This window comes from Mytilus galloprovincialis, chromosome 5 (assembly GCF_965363235.1).
Source record: "Mytilus galloprovincialis chromosome 5, xbMytGall1.hap1.1, whole genome shotgun sequence".
NCBI classification, from domain to species: Eukaryota; Metazoa; Mollusca; class Bivalvia; order Mytilida; family Mytilidae; genus Mytilus; species Mytilus galloprovincialis.
Window position 1 is genome coordinate 12,434,061 of NC_134842.1, and position 16,360 is coordinate 12,450,420.

General features: G+C 30.8%; 1 protein-coding gene across 1 annotated transcript; it reads right to left on the reverse strand.

The window, feature by feature from the left end:
- Positions 1-11,575: 11,575 nt before the first annotated feature.
- Positions 11,576-15,689, reverse strand: LOC143076997 (uncharacterized). The gene is made up of 5 exons (XM_076252888.1): positions 15,405-15,689; positions 14,367-14,520; positions 12,757-12,948; positions 12,185-12,277; positions 11,576-11,592 (listed from the first exon to the last, which is right to left on the reverse strand). Exons 1-5 carry the CDS (start codon positions 15,528-15,530, stop codon positions 11,576-11,578), a joined length of 582 nt encoding a protein of 193 aa, XP_076109003.1. The 5' UTR covers positions 15,531-15,689.
- Positions 15,690-16,360: the final 671 nt, after the last annotated feature.

Here is a 16,360-nt window from a genome sequence, read left to right on the forward strand (position 1 = left end):
TTCACTTGGATATATTAAATGTAAGTGATCACTGAATCTATTATTATTAAGAGACGGTACATCATCAATATACCGAAAGGTGAAATTAAAAGACTGGGCTATTTTATTTTCTCCTTTCTGTACGAGACCTTAGATAAATTTTGCTTCATAGGAATATGTAGAGGCGCACAATTGGTACCCATTGGGAGTTTTTAATTTTGTCATTTTGTCAAGGACTTCCTGTATTGAATATCTCTTGGAGTTCGGTCCTTTTGCTATTTAAATTCTTAGGATGGTTTGTAAAACAAAAGTAGCTGCATGAATATGTTAGTACCATTAATCAGTAAATTAGGTTTACCATAGAAGAAGATTATAATACGAATTACGGCAAAATAGAACAATGACTACAAAAAAGTATTGGCGTGAATTTAAAATTTCTCTTTTTATTGACCACGAGAGAACTGCATTGAAAACAGCATTGATTATATTGCCAAATGGTTTGCACTTACCGACATTGGCCATATGTGTACGTTATATTGGAAATTATATGACAGTTCAATTAATCATTTAATTTGGTGACACAGAATAGAATGTTCAGCCATGATATCAATGACAGCAATATCCCATGGTTTGCATGTTTAAATTCCAGTGTCAAAATATTTCTTAAATTCAAAAGAGGAATAATGAAAAAGTCAAATCACAAAAATACTGAAATCCGAGGAAAATTAAAAACGGACACAGTCAGTATGCTGGGCATGTTAGGAAGTACTAGTACTAGTAAACTCTTATAGATATGTTCTCTAATTCAAACGTCTGAGAACTATATCACAAAAAATGGACAAAAGCTGTGACCAAAACATAAATGTATATTACCAAGAAGATTCAAAGCTGCGTCTGAAAATAATACATACATGTATCTTTTCTTTTAAAAACATTCCGTCGAAAATATGATTTAAAAAAAAACACCAAAGGTTAACAAAGTGAATTTCCATGAAAAAGACATCAGGTAAATATTTCTTTTAGGGTCGGACTATACAAAATGGGAAGAGAAGCACATCAAAAATGTTTATACCATCTCATTTAATTTATTCGTTTTCAAATGCATTTGCCTTCGAATTAAGACAGCTTTCTCTTCTTTTATGATACCTGTTTGTATAAGGATATATATGTCGATTGACTTATACTTAAATGTATTACCATAAGTCATTTGTACAAGAAGGAACGATAAAAGAAATGTTAATATTAATTATAAATACAGTGTAAGTGTATAGTTGATTTCTTAATTCTTATTTTTGTTTGATATCCAGACAGCCATATATAAGTGGTGCTTTCATCATATAAACAAGCAGCTAACGATAACCTTATGTACTTTGAATATATATATACTTCTAATAAACTGGCAATAATGTCTATTTACCTGAAAATATCCTAACGCATAAAACATCTTTGAAATTTCAAACTGCATTCTGATGAATAAAAAGAAAATAATATTTTGTATCCAAATTTTATGTTTCAACAAATACATGTTTGAAATATATAAAAATAGACATATACCAATAAAAAGGCAACCACACTAAAGTAAAAACCAACAAAACATCTAAATCAACATGTCAACATACTCTTGTAAACATATACATTTATCTTAACATTACGTCATGCTTTAAATGGCTCCTGGTTTTAAACTGTATAAATCAATCAATTGGGGACCATGTCATCAAAAATCATTTTAACGATGAATAATGTCTTTTCTAAATTTAAAAAGAGAAGCGGAAGTTACCGACAGGTCATTTAAAAACATACGCCGAAGTGAAATTGACAACACGTTTGCAAAAGAAAAGGGAAGCGACGATCGTTCAAAAAACGGGATACGAAACCATCGCAATGAAAACAAAACATTGAGGCACACAAACATAACCGCCCACCAATTGCGGTCTTTCTGATAATGATATTTTATTCTTACATACTTTTGATTTTTTAACCCTATATACTAACATTGACTATGTAAATTTTGAAATTGTTTGTATGCACATTGATCGACAAATCTATGTGACGTATAAAATTTTCTGACGTCAGACGCACAAATCAATGAATGTGTTTGTAGATAGATGTTTTTGTGTTCTGTTAAATTGTTCCTTTTAAAATTGTTATACGATGATGACTAATGTACCCATATTTTGACTGTTTTATTTATTATGTCTGTTTAGTTAACGAATCAATGTAAATATAACGGAATTTGATGAAACTGTCATCAAAGTGAGAGGGTTAGCGCTATAAACCAAGGTTTAATCCACCATTTTCTACATTTGAAAATGTCTGTACCATGTCAGGAATATGACAGTTCTTGTCCATTCGTTTTTGATGCGTTTTGTTGTTTGATTTTGCCATGTGATTGCGGACTTTCCGAATTGATTTTCCTCTAGGTTCATTATTTTTGTGATTTTACTTTACACTCCACATCGATTTTGAGGGAAAATAAGAATTTAGTACACAAAATGAGACTGAAGACCATTACAAATCGTCTTGTAATATTAAGTATGATCATCGATATATATTTCCTGAGATATAATTTTCTTATATTTTGCCAAAATGACAATTTTGATATCTTTTCTTCAAAAATATGACTAAAAGTATGGGTCACCATGCTAAATTTTCCAAGCTACATGTGGTGCAAAACTGCAAATATTGTTCACGAAAAAAACACATTTTTGTGCATAAAAAGAAATTCCATTTTCGCAAAGCCAAGGTTTAAATTTTCTTAATCAACTAAAAGAATTTCATGTGTATGTGTCATACACACATAATCGCACCTCACCACTGAAGACAGTTCAAGTGCTACCATTGGTCAAAATAATGTATTCGGAATGGGCATGACTTTTATCAACCGATAGATGGCGCAACATTATTAACACAAATGTTGAATGAATCTGCCAAAGATGGAGAGGGGGATGTTGAATGTGTATAATGCTTTAGGAAAATAAAATAAAAAATGATGGCACTGAAATTGTGCTCTTACACCAAATAAAAAAATAAAAATTCCCTGCCATTCTAGTATAATATTTTTCATAAAGAGTAATCTACCCTTAAACGGCGTATTATAAAATTAGATTCTAAATAAATTTAAAAAAAAAGACTAACAAAGGCTAGACATTCTTTGATATTTGTTTAAAAATTTTTGATAATGCAATAAATTACAAAAAACAAAACAAAAAAACTTACAAGACTAACAATTGCAAAGGTCAACATTCCTGACTTTGATCATGCGTAATATTCAGAAGGGAACCAAATACAGTCCCTCGCGTTAGTGGTTGAGTATCACACACTCATATAATATACAGGACGAACATAATCAGTATCTTGTAAAAAACTGGTTTTTGTATACATGTCTTCATTTTCGAAGCGGTAAACCTTATGAGTGAATTGATATTTCAAAAAAAAACAACCACCATCTTAATAGTGAATATATCCCATCTGAATAAGTCTGTTTGAATGTTTGCTTAGGTTTTCATGTGAACGACGACATATTTGTGCTTTGAACAAAATATTACCATTAACGATTGGATGTGAAATACTTTTACGTATAATATATATATATATATTATATATATATAAAATGACTGAATAAATAGTCAACGATCAATCTTACAGGGCGATGGATCATGTAATATGATTCTGTATACTACAAAATATAATATATAACAAGTCAAAAAGGGTACAACATCACCATTAAATAACTATAAAATGAACAAATATTAAATATTTCGGATAATAGATATCCTTCTTCAATATCTGCATGTTGATTTATATTTATGAATGATGCCTTTTACGATACAATTTAGTAAATGTTGGTTATCAAAACCTTTGGGAAATAATTTTAGAGAAATACAGCGTTTTTCGTAAAAATCAAATACTAGTACGTAGGAACATACACCAGCGAATTGAATAAGTAGAGACAAATAAACACTACGAGATGGTGACACGGGAACGTCACCATTTTTACAAATATGTAGTTAACAATAGGAAATAAAAAATCATCACTTTTATTGTAAAATTTGGTATTGAGCATCCCGTTAAAATTATAAATATCAATATCACAGAAAGGCAGTGTTTATTGTTAGTACTAACTCTAATCAAAATCATTTCAGCGGGATAACCCTGTGTAGTAAACATACTGAAGTCAACATTATTGAGAGCCTATTAATCATCAAAATATCTAAGAGTGTTATAAATTTTTGTATCATATGTGTTTTTGATAAGTCTTTACTGATTATGGTAAATAAAATGTAACTTTCAACAATACAAATACAGTTCCTCAATGAATGATTTTCAGTTAGTTCACATCGACATTCCAATAACTTGAAGATATACGAAATCTCTGTAGCGAACTAAAATGTCATCTAGTAAACGTTAAATTGCGGTTCTCGTTTCAAAGAAGGTCTAATTGAAATAGTTCTTCTCTTTGTTTTTAATTCAAAAAAAGTTTAAACTTATACTAGTCAACAAAAGAAACGATACACGACTTTTGAATAAAATTAATCAAAAAGTATTAAATATAAAACAAAATGAGATACACTATTTTAAAAAGCTTTCTTGTTCAATGTATGCAGATATAATAATGGAAACCAAAACCTGTCGGAAAGTAACAACATTCCGTGTTAACGATCATAGGGTGCACATTATTTTTGCGGAAAGTTGGAAAAAATCGACACACAATTTAGTAAGTACTAAATGAATTTTCAAATTTGTTTCAAAATATTCAATATGATAATCAAGTTATGTTCATATTGTAACTAATTGGTTGAAATATTGTTTTAATAAATTTTTGGTAAAAAAAGGGTTTTTTTTAAATCTAAAAAAATGCAAAAAAAGAAAAAAATATTTTCGGCTAAAATCAGTGCTTTAGACAGGAAAACAACATACTGTAAATTTGGAACCTTTCGGATTAGTTACCTTTTTTTTTTTAATTTCACTTACACATACTGTCTATGGTAAATCAATGGATAATGTATACATTTTAACGATTTCTTGTTGGCCGAACTTTGCTTAACAATTAAAAAAAACTTGTAACTTTTTTTAAAGAAACTGTACGATTTAAGAAAAAACAATTGATGGCAAACATTGTCTTAACCTTTAAATAAGAGATTGGCATTATTAGTTGGTACTTCTGTTTTTGAAGTTGACGTTTGATGTAAATTTTGTCAATAAATTTTAATTTCGCCAAATGACGTCATGAAAGCAAAAGATATTTTGTTTTAAACGGATTTTTATTTCCATGGGCATTAGGTATTACTAACTTCAACATGTGACCTATAAATGGAAAACTTCATCTTTAAATTTGGAAAAAAGTCGTGTATCGTTTCTTTTGTTGACTAGTATATATATTCGCATTCTGACTTTTTAAATGCCCATTGAACTAGGATTTAGAATTTTTTTCTGAATGAGATTATGAGGTAAGGTGGTAAAAAGGGTAGACAACTTAAAACTTTGAACAAATTTCAAATGACCAATATGAGCAGGCAATTTATTAAGTACTTTCAATACATTTTAATACACTTCAAGATGACTGAATTCCTCTATTTTTAAAGGCCTTATCTGAACAGGTTATTACCTGTTTTTGTTATTGTACCAAGTGTACTAGTAAGTAGAATTGATCTTTTTATTAGTAGTAGTAGAGCAATGGCTTGTAGACGAAATAAATCGATATTTTATAAGATGTTTTGTGCAGCTACGGAAGCCAGTACATAGTTGAACATTCGTATTAATCGGCGACGCTTGTAAAGAGGTAGCTGAAGGTTGCGAAGTATAAATATGACTTAAACTTATAGATAATAAAACTTTAATGTTTCGGTAAAATACCTTGAAATGGCCTTACAACTGCTTCAAAAGAATAATGATATTTCGTGTTTTCGACGTGAAGCATGTTAAGCCTCTGCACAAGTAATATTAATTCGAGTTGCTACAATATAATTTTGCCATAACAGAATTTGTACTCTAAACCTAAGATATAAAAACATTACAACAAACCACAATGTTCTTACGGATAAAAAAATGCAAATACAAATCCTCCTTATCATTTTTTTTTCTGAAATGAGCCTATGATTTTGATTTAACACAAAGTCTCTCAGAGCACCATCACTGTGTAGTATAAGCACCTGATATAGGTGAAGCAAAGAAACAACGATAGAATAAAATACATTTTCAAATTCCCATTCAATATACAATTTGCCGCTATTCGCCGTACAGTTTATTATCTTTTTTTTACATGAATTATTCTGTGTATAAAATAATTTATTTCGAAGTGAATGTTGTTCAAACTTAAATGCGATATACCTTTGTTCTACAAAACGATAAAAATGAATAGTTAAAGGATAAAATCACGGATAAAATGTGATTTATCAATCGCATGCTTCATTGAACAGGGACCACCCTATCTGATTCTGACGATTTGAAGAGAGAGACAAACAATTTAGAATTCTAATCAAATTGAATAGTAGCGTCATCGCTAGGAATCACCAACACAATTCTTCAAGCACACGGTAAGTAGGTGAATGATAATATTATAATTATATGAGTAAACAAAAATAAGATGCCAAATGTTTGAAATCAGGTCTCCATTACATAACATATGTAGCATTAATTAAAAAATTGATTGTTGATTTAGTATGGTAATCTGTACAAATGCGTGATAAAGGTAGATTTATGTTGATTTTAATCCCTTTAACAAAATGAAGTCGATCAAGAGATTGACATATTATTATACTTCACGTTAAAATTCCATATTTTGATTGGCTCATACGGGGGTGTTAATTTATTCTATCACATGGGTGAGCGGGTGACAATTTTGTTGAATGTCATCTTCTCATCCAGACTAATCAAAAATCGATAATTTAAAATACAATGAATTGAATTTAATTCAAATTATTAAAAACAAAGCTTAAGTTCTATGTTTTGGATAAGATTCAATTATTTAACTGTTAAAAAACAAAACATCATGCTTTCCTTCGGTTGATTTTTCTAATACTCGTAACGTCGTTATGTACGTGACACCATAGAAAAAAAATCATCTGTAAAAGACAATAATTTAGGACATTCAGTATAGTAAATCAAATAACACATAGCTGAAAGGGTGATAGAGCAGATTGGTACTCCTCGAAAAAGCATTGTCAACCGCGGCGAAAGTGATAGAGCAGATTGGTACCCTTCGAAAAAACGTTGTTAAACTTGGCTTCGCCGCGGTGGACAATGTTTTCTCGGAGGTACCAATTTGCTCTATCAACCTCTCATCTATGTGTTATTTATACAGTGACACTTGTTAAATCAAATGTTTTCGGAGAAATACGTAAATAAAATGTTCGAATTGTGGAAACTGAATTTGAACAGACTTAATGAATAGAAAAGAACGAAACTCATCACTGAATATCTGTTTTTTAATATTTAATAATAAATAATTGTTAATTAAATGGTATTGAAATTGTTGGTTGGTTAAAGTCTGACAAATATACTAATGGCAGAGATAAGATGTTATATTTGTTCAATTTTTTCTGTTTACATTCATGTGCACACTCTATAAATGAAGTACCAGGGGTTGTTGATCCCTTCTCGTGTAGAAGAAATCAGTAATATTAAACTATTTAAATAACCACAGATTGTTGCAACAAAGTGTCAATTACTAAACATCGAAAAAAAAACATGTGTTCTTGCAACCACGAAAAAATATAAACCCACAGAAGGCTTCCAAAACGTAAAAGTTCCATCGTTTCTGCAGGTATACATTTTCCCTGTCAATTGGTTATCTCAGTTTTGTTTGCTTGAGGTCTACAATAATATAAAGCAAGTTTGAAGTATATTGATACATGTACAAAGATGAATGAAGAAGCTGACATCTTGACACTATTGAGTTCTCATTTAAAAACTGTTACACATGATTAATCACTAGTAAATATAAAAAAAGGGGAGTATTGTTAGGTTACATTAAAACTTGTTATTGCGATTTAGCTAACTATTTTAAACAAAATAACTACCTCTACGTACTAAATCGTTATGACGTGTGGGGTTAGTCTTTATAACGAGTAAAAAATCCATATTTCTCGTTTCGGATTCCGTATTATACATTTTTATATTTCTGAAGCATTAGTGACCCTTATAGATTACAAAACATATTATAAATTACAGTTAGATCAGACATCCACATCTAAAAGAGTAACTGGTTTTTTTTGCATCGGGATTTTTTTTTGGATTTTATTAGAAAACAAATCTTTGAATCCAACTTTTTGCCTGGATATACCACTGTATGTTTATCCGTGTGACAAGGAAGGTCGAAATATATTAAATGATTATTCAATCTCATATTAGCTCAATATTATGAACTTAAATACACGATCTAAAATAAAGTAATAATTTCATTTTAAATTGGTTTTTAAGTGGTTTTGATTAAAGAGGCAATAAAGAGTCTTCAATCAATCAAAACGCTGGTTTGACATACCAAAATTTTAGAGTATTTTCTTTTATGAGTTAACAAACAGCACAGGAGACACGGCTTGTTGATTTTCAACAACATTGTTTTTCATTCATTAGGTATATTCATCTAGTATAAGCTATATGTGTGTATTTTTTAAATGCTTTTCAGTGGTTGTCGTTTGTTTATGTGTTACATGTTTGTTCGGGGCCTATTATAGCTTACTATGCGGTATGGGCTTTGCTCATTGTTGAAGGAAGACCGAACGGTGACCTATAGGTGTTAATGTCTGTGGCATTTTGGTCTTTTGTGGATAGTTGTTTCATTGGCAATCATACCACATCTTCTTTTTTATATTTTCAACTTCACAATTGATTCGGTTGTCAATGATTTTGCGCATCATAAACAGGGTCGTCAAGTTGGTTACATATTGATAGAGACAAAAGAGAAAAACAAAGCACTGTATGAGGGGTGTTATCAATACTCACATTACTGGCATTATTTAACCCATTTTGCAATGAACTAACATTGGTGCAGTTCATCTGCTGTGCCATAATATTTGCCAATACGATTTCATTTCTTTTCGTTCGTTTATTCTTCTCTTTAAATAATATCTTTGCACAAATCTTAAGACTAAAGCCTGTTAGTTTAAAGTGATGGTATGAGCTAGATGTCTGCATATTTGTTTTTGTTTTTCAATGCTTTTAAACTTAAAAACCTATTCTGTTTTTACACATGAGTTTTTGTAGACGATATTCGCATCTTGGATTATGTTTTATTTTTAAAGCAATTGTTAAAAAAACAATGCACTGTATGAAGGTGTTCTTTTTATACACACATAACATCTATTATTTACACATTTTGAGATGAACTGACATTGAAACAGTTCTTTATTGTGCCAAAATGTTTTGCAATCCTATTTCATTCCTATTTTTGGTCGTGTATTCTTTTTCTCTTTAAAAAGTAACTTTGCACAGATTACTATTTTTTGTGAAATAGACGTTTATTGACTATATGCTAAAATGGACAATTTTATAATTCCGATTATGCCTGTATCTTTCATATGTCTTCCGATTTGTTAGGATAAGGAATCATTAGACATTTCTTGTAGTTTGAATTTAACTTTGTGACGAATGAATATTATCAAGGATTGTTTATGTTATTATTTATTATGTTCTGTACATTTGTGGTGGTATTGGACACATTAAAACGTGAGGAATTCAAATTCTGATAGGAACTTACAATATAGGAAACATTCAAATGCATCCGTTTATTTTCAAGGTTATTGTTTCAGTTTTCAATCAATCCTGCTTATTAATTTGAAGTTATAAAAATTTCGAAAAATATTTAGCAGCTTAAGTCGGAACACCACTAAACTAATTGGTAAAACATTTATTTTTCCCCGATGATATAAATGGCAAATGTTCAATCGGAAAATTAACGATTTACTTTTATAGTTCCTTTGAATATTGGTACACAGAAAACTTTTTTTGAATGACTTCTGTTCGATATGTCCAGACAAGAGTGATATTTTCTTGAAATAAGGTCTATACGTCGAAGGAAAATGGACCGAAATACTATAGGTTACACTTTGTGTATTCACCTGTTTCACAAACCATGCCTCTTTTAAGAAGATATCTTGACCTTAGAAAACAATGCATATGAACTTTCCATTCTAGGATTTCTTTTTACAAAACTTCACAGTTTTAGCCGTGTAATGATTACCTATGAGAAATTGCCTTGTCGATATTACAGAAATGCAGTTGTTTTTTGGCTCTGAAATCACACGTATATACATATTGATTTTAACATTTAAAAATGCAATGTCATCCTAAGAGTGAAATGAAATATTTACTTTTTGTAAAGTTGCATTTATTGAAATTGTTTGTCAGATATATTTTGCAATGCCCTAAATATGCAAAAGCAACATACTTTCAAAAAATCTAATATTATCTCCTCCCCCAAATGCCAAAAACAAATTGTATTTCTGAAACTATAAGGAATGTGAGTTCAACACTTATTTTCAATAAAAACATAGTACTTTTAAACCATACCAGTTCATGATTTTCACCATTGCCTGCAAAAAAAGTGAAGCAGTGTTATTTTAAACAAAACCACGTCACGAGATATAGGTTGTATGTCTGATGTAAAAGTCTCGGAAATGAACAGATCATGTAAACATATGATTTTCTCGAATATCTGATAAAATTGAGAATGGAAATTGGGAATGTTTCAAAGAGACAACAACCCGACCAAAGAGCAGACACCAGCCGTAGGCCACCAATGGGCGAAAAACTCCTGCGTCCGTAGTCGTGCTTCAGCCGGACTCTAAACAAAAATGTATTCTAGTTCAGTGATAATGGACGTCATATTTAACCCCGAAATATACAAAAAAAAAAACTAAAATTAAAAATCATACAAGACTAACAAAGTCCAGAGACTCTTGTCTTGGGACAGATTCTAAAATGCGGCGAGATGAACATGTTTTTGGAAATCTCAACCCTCCCCTATACCTTTAGCCAATGTAGAAAAACCAAACACACAATAATACGCACATTTAAACTCAGTTCGAAAGAATTCCGAGTCCGATGTCAGAAAAGGTAACAATAGAAACTAACCATAATGACATGGAAACATAAATTAACATAGGACTACTAGCAGTTACCTATATGCCAGCTTCAGACCACAATTAAACTGATTCAAAGATTATGTCTTCATCGTATGAATATCAAGTACAATCCCTCCCGTTAGGGGTTTAGTATTATACCATCATAAAATATATGAGAGGAACATAACCCGTATAATGCCAAGAACTGGTTTGAGAATCAATGTGTTTATTTCCGATGCAAAGACCCTATACGTGAATCAATATTAAAGCCAACATATGCAATCTTTAATAATCTAACAACAGTATCGTAACTATATGCCTTCTAAATAAGTATGTTTAAAGGTTAAAATGTAATTCGGTTTCTGGTATTCCTAAAACACCATTTAGCCTTGGATTTTACATATGATCATTTTGTTGAGTCGGACATTTTTTATTCATTGCTGTTGGTGAAGTTTGTGTTTCAATTTATTGAAATTAGCAATCATAACGACTAAGTAGCATGTACATTTATCATTTATTTATTTCTAAACACTTGGTTATTCATTGTCTTTCACTACAGAAAAAGTAAAGTGACAAAACTTTTAACATTTAAAAAGTGGTCTTTCAAATTTGCATGAATTTTCATAATAAATTAAGAACAAGTTCCATTTTCGTAGAAGATAGGTATTTTTTTTTAATGTAACTTAAAAAAATATGCAAGAATATGGATAAAATCAAGATATATTAAATATAAGTACACAACATATGCTTATATATTCCCGTTTGGATGGTTTTTCGCTAGAAATTGTAGGCGCCCTTTATAGCTTGCTGTTTGGTGGGAGTCAAAGCTCCTTGTTGATGACCGTACTCTGACTTATAACTGTTTTACTTTTATAAATTGGAGAGTTGTAACAGAAACAGAAACTACATATTTAAGCCTCCCAAACGAATAGCAGTTTAAAAATGATCAGAAAAATATTATCTAATATGGTATTAATTTAAAGATCATTGTTAATCATATAGCTCTTCAACTGTTTCGGTTTGCACATATTTTTGACGTTCAAATGCTCTCTTTGATTGTTTCTCATGAAAGAAAATTAAAAAAAATGTTTTCGAACGGATTAAATTCATAAAATATTATTGTTATCATTATTATCATTAATTACCTTTACAGTGTTGTCTGCCTTTCAAGGCTGCTACGACAGCAACAGCAACAGTTGCAATAGAACCAAACAGTGAAGGTAACAAAATATTGAGATCTTGAAAAAAAAAAGAAAGATGAATGAAGAAAATCGCCTAATAAACAGTTTTGAAATAGAGTTTAACATTAAAACACTAACTGAATATTGTTTTATTGCCTGTTTGTAATTATTGTCGTGACCGAAACGAAATTCTGATATATTTCATGTCATTTGTGTAATTGCATGACGTTGATATCACGTTAAACATGGTATACAAAAGTTTTGCAGTATTTTGCTTTGAATAATATCCTCGCTACGAAATATGAAAATGATTTGTTTTTGTTCAATGATAAACAAAAGTGAGATAAGAATAATATTTTGAATTTAGCACAAATTTTGTTTCACAAGTGAATAATGCATCATAACTGTTTTTTCTTTCTTATTTGAACAAATTTGAAACAAAATATATGCTAAAATCAACCTCATTTATTCCTTATTCATCATTATTGAAATATAAAGTAAAAGAATGACATTGAAAGTGAAGATAAAACACGTACCAACACTAGCAGAACTGGTTTCATCCTCCTTATTGTTTTTGTTACCATTATTGACAATCACAATAACTATATCAAGGAAATCTGGACACATTTGGTGTGCTGTTACATTACATGTCTTACATCCAACCATCTGTATTTTCATTGTTTCCATGTCATGTAAACTTAGTGCTGGATATGTTGGGCCAATCAACACTAAACAAAGTAGAATAGATGTTTTATTGCTTATATAAACGATATAATGTTAAATTACACATATTTCTTAAGAAGTTTTAATCACATTCTATATTAAGAGCTGTGTTTATTACGAAACATCAATCGTTTAAAAAAAGTACAACCCGAAGTACATACAATTATCTTCCTACACATTCAAATACATCATGCGTCATGCAATGCTTTTTCACTTCAACTTAGACTGTTCGTTGATTTCAACTTTCCAACTGTTTATTGACCATTTCTCAGTATTCTTGAGGTGTTTAAAAATCTCAATTCATACATTCTTCTCGCGAATGTTCATAATACTAGTATACGGACTTCATTTTCAATGTTTCAGGAGTAAACGTCTTACACATCAAAACTAAAAGCGTAATTGGGGAAAGTAAATGAAATTGACCCTTCATAACATTATTTAATACAAAATGTTTAACCGATACAACATGTCTGTGGCTAACTGACTTGCTAGTTGCAACATATGTTCGCAGTCTCACATATTTAGACAAGATTTAAAATCTACAATATTACCGATTGTGTGTTCAATCCCATAATTTTACATTCTGACTTAGTGACGATTCGAATAGTGAGTTATACATATATAATGAGATATGAGAACATGTGATAAAAGTGTCAATGAGACATCTCTCCATTCAAGTCACAATTTGTAAAAATAAACCATTATAGGTCTTCACAACGGAGCCTTTTCTCACACCGAACAGCAAGCTATTAAAAGCGAGTATTGCGGCATTTTCACCGTGCGGGGCTGTATTCGGTAAAACCTCTGTAGTCATTTTAATGTACTGATATTGTCGTCTTTTGTTATGTTCATAGTTGCAACGTTGGCATATGATTAAATCATAGATACTCTTTGCATATGATTTGCACCACGTGACCTAGACCATTTTGATTAAACTACTACCCTTAAGTTTAATTGAAAATACAAATTATATCAAATTTACGGTACTTCACCTTCATGGATCTAAGATTAAAATATCTTTGAAAACTGATTTTTACAAATATATTGTGTAATTCTAATGAAAACTGTGAGCATTTTCACTGCAGAATGAATAATCAAGTTTTTAAAAACATTTTGTCTAAATTTTTAGAAATGGGGTAAGATAATAGATGTTTGTTAATAAATTAAACGTGCAAGTTGCTACCCTAGATGCAAACAAGTCATAAACAACATTTTCTTTAATTTATATTTCTCTTTTGGATTATACCTTGGAGTTTAATAATTTGTAAAACATTTCTTTGATTTCAGGTTTGTGTGCGACACATTTATTTGAATGACAGAGTGTGGGTGTTTAACGCTCTTTTTAGCACCATGGGATATATATACAGATTATCTACAGAGAACCATTGCCATTGTTTTAGACTATGTAAGTTAAAAATCTTACCGCGCGAATGTACAGTAATCTTTGGTAACACTGAAGATGGCTTGTTTGGACTGTAGAATAAGATCTCAAACATAGATACTTTCTCCTGACAAAATTCATATTTCATTGAGAAATCTTGTTTATTGTCACATCTTAATATTTTCTCTGTAACAAGCTGAAAAAGTAAACTTAACATTATAAGACAAATGCACAGTCAAGTGACATGATGTGTATTGAATTAACATCAACTAATGTTTTCCCATTTTACCAATGTGACGACCAATTCACGAAGAAATTAGAATTAATAAAGAAAATATGTTTATACAAAAGTACAAACCAAGCCTAAACAGATAAGACGTTACTTTTGTAAGGGTTGCGTCCCTTTAATGCATTGTTACAGACTTATTATCGGGACGTTACGTTACCGTTAGTTACATTCATCCATGAATATCACAAAGATGTGAAACCGGTTGGAGAAAAATGTAGAGAATTAAAGGACTTTAAGAGCATTTTGAAATTTAATTTTATTTATATATATAACATCTCCATGCCTTATATATCATGTACTGTAGTACGCCGCTAGATTAAAACTGACGAGGAAAGATAATGTAACACACGGCCACCGAAAGCTTTATTATAGTTAAGCCCAGGTGGTCGTGTGGTCTAGCGGGACGGCTGTCATTGCAGCCGATTTGGTGTCACGATATCTCAGTAGCATGGGTTCGAGTCCTGACGAGGGAAGAACAAAAAATTTGCGAAAGCAAATTTACAGATCTAACATTGTTAGGTTGACGTTTAGACGAGTTGTGTGTATATATATATATACGATTCTAGGTTGAAAACTACGTTCAAACCTATGATTGCGTTGGATAAAAACCGCAATTTTTATACATGTGCATGTAAATCAAATTTCGTTGTAGAAGGGTCTAAATACAGCACAAACAACATTTTCCAAAAGACCAAAAAAGTGAAAAAGTATATTCAAACAAAACGCATTTGACTGACAACTGATGTTCTTAAACCCTGCTATAGAGAGAAATTAAATACTCATTGACTTACCATACTTTGATTTGCATACAGTAATATTGACTGGTCTTTGTGACGAATATCCAAATTCCAGCCTCTTAGAACAAGTGTATCATTTCTGCCACAAGGTAATGCTATATCAGACATTTTAAAGCACATGCCGGATAAACTGTAATTATAGTTTATATAATTCACACCAATGAGATAAAGTGAACAGGGAGGATTGACATGCTGCCCATCGGATCTGATTTGGAATGTTTTCTGATCTTGTGTAAGTGCAAATACACCACATATGCTCGAATTGTCAAATCTTCCTACAGAAACTGAAATTAAAGTAAAATGTTATTTAATGCAATATGTTTCGTGCAATTGTGAAACATTTGAAACATGATATTTTTCATATTACGATGTCGAACAAACAAGCTATTTTGCGCTATGTAGAAATTTGTCTTACCTACCATACTCATTTATATGTTACTCTTACAAATCATTTAACTTTCAGCATGTTCAGATTCTAGGTTGTCGGCTGAAGGAAAACTACAAGGGTGGAACGGTAGAGTAGGGAGTGATCTTTTTGAAATCTTTATTGATTTAGTCCTGAATACGTTGGCCTGTCTTTTGTGTTTTATTTAGTTCTTATAGATTTGTTTTTATCTAAGTTATCCCTTACATTTATTTCGAGTTTGTTCTCATGTTTTACTGTAACCACACTGTGCCAGATCAAGGAAAGAATTTTTATCCCCAGCAAACATGTATAAATATTCTAAACTCTTCAAGTGCTTTTCAGGAACATGGAGTCGGTGTTTGTCGCTTGTGGTTGTGATATCATATGTTTTGCATTATCAATCAACCTCTTTTTTCAATTCTTTTACATTAATCATAGTGTGGCAGATTTATAGCGAAGTATACGGTAATGACTCAGTGTTGATGTTAAAAGTCATATGTCGACCTAAAACGGTTAACTTCTTCGTCATTTAGTATCTTGTTTA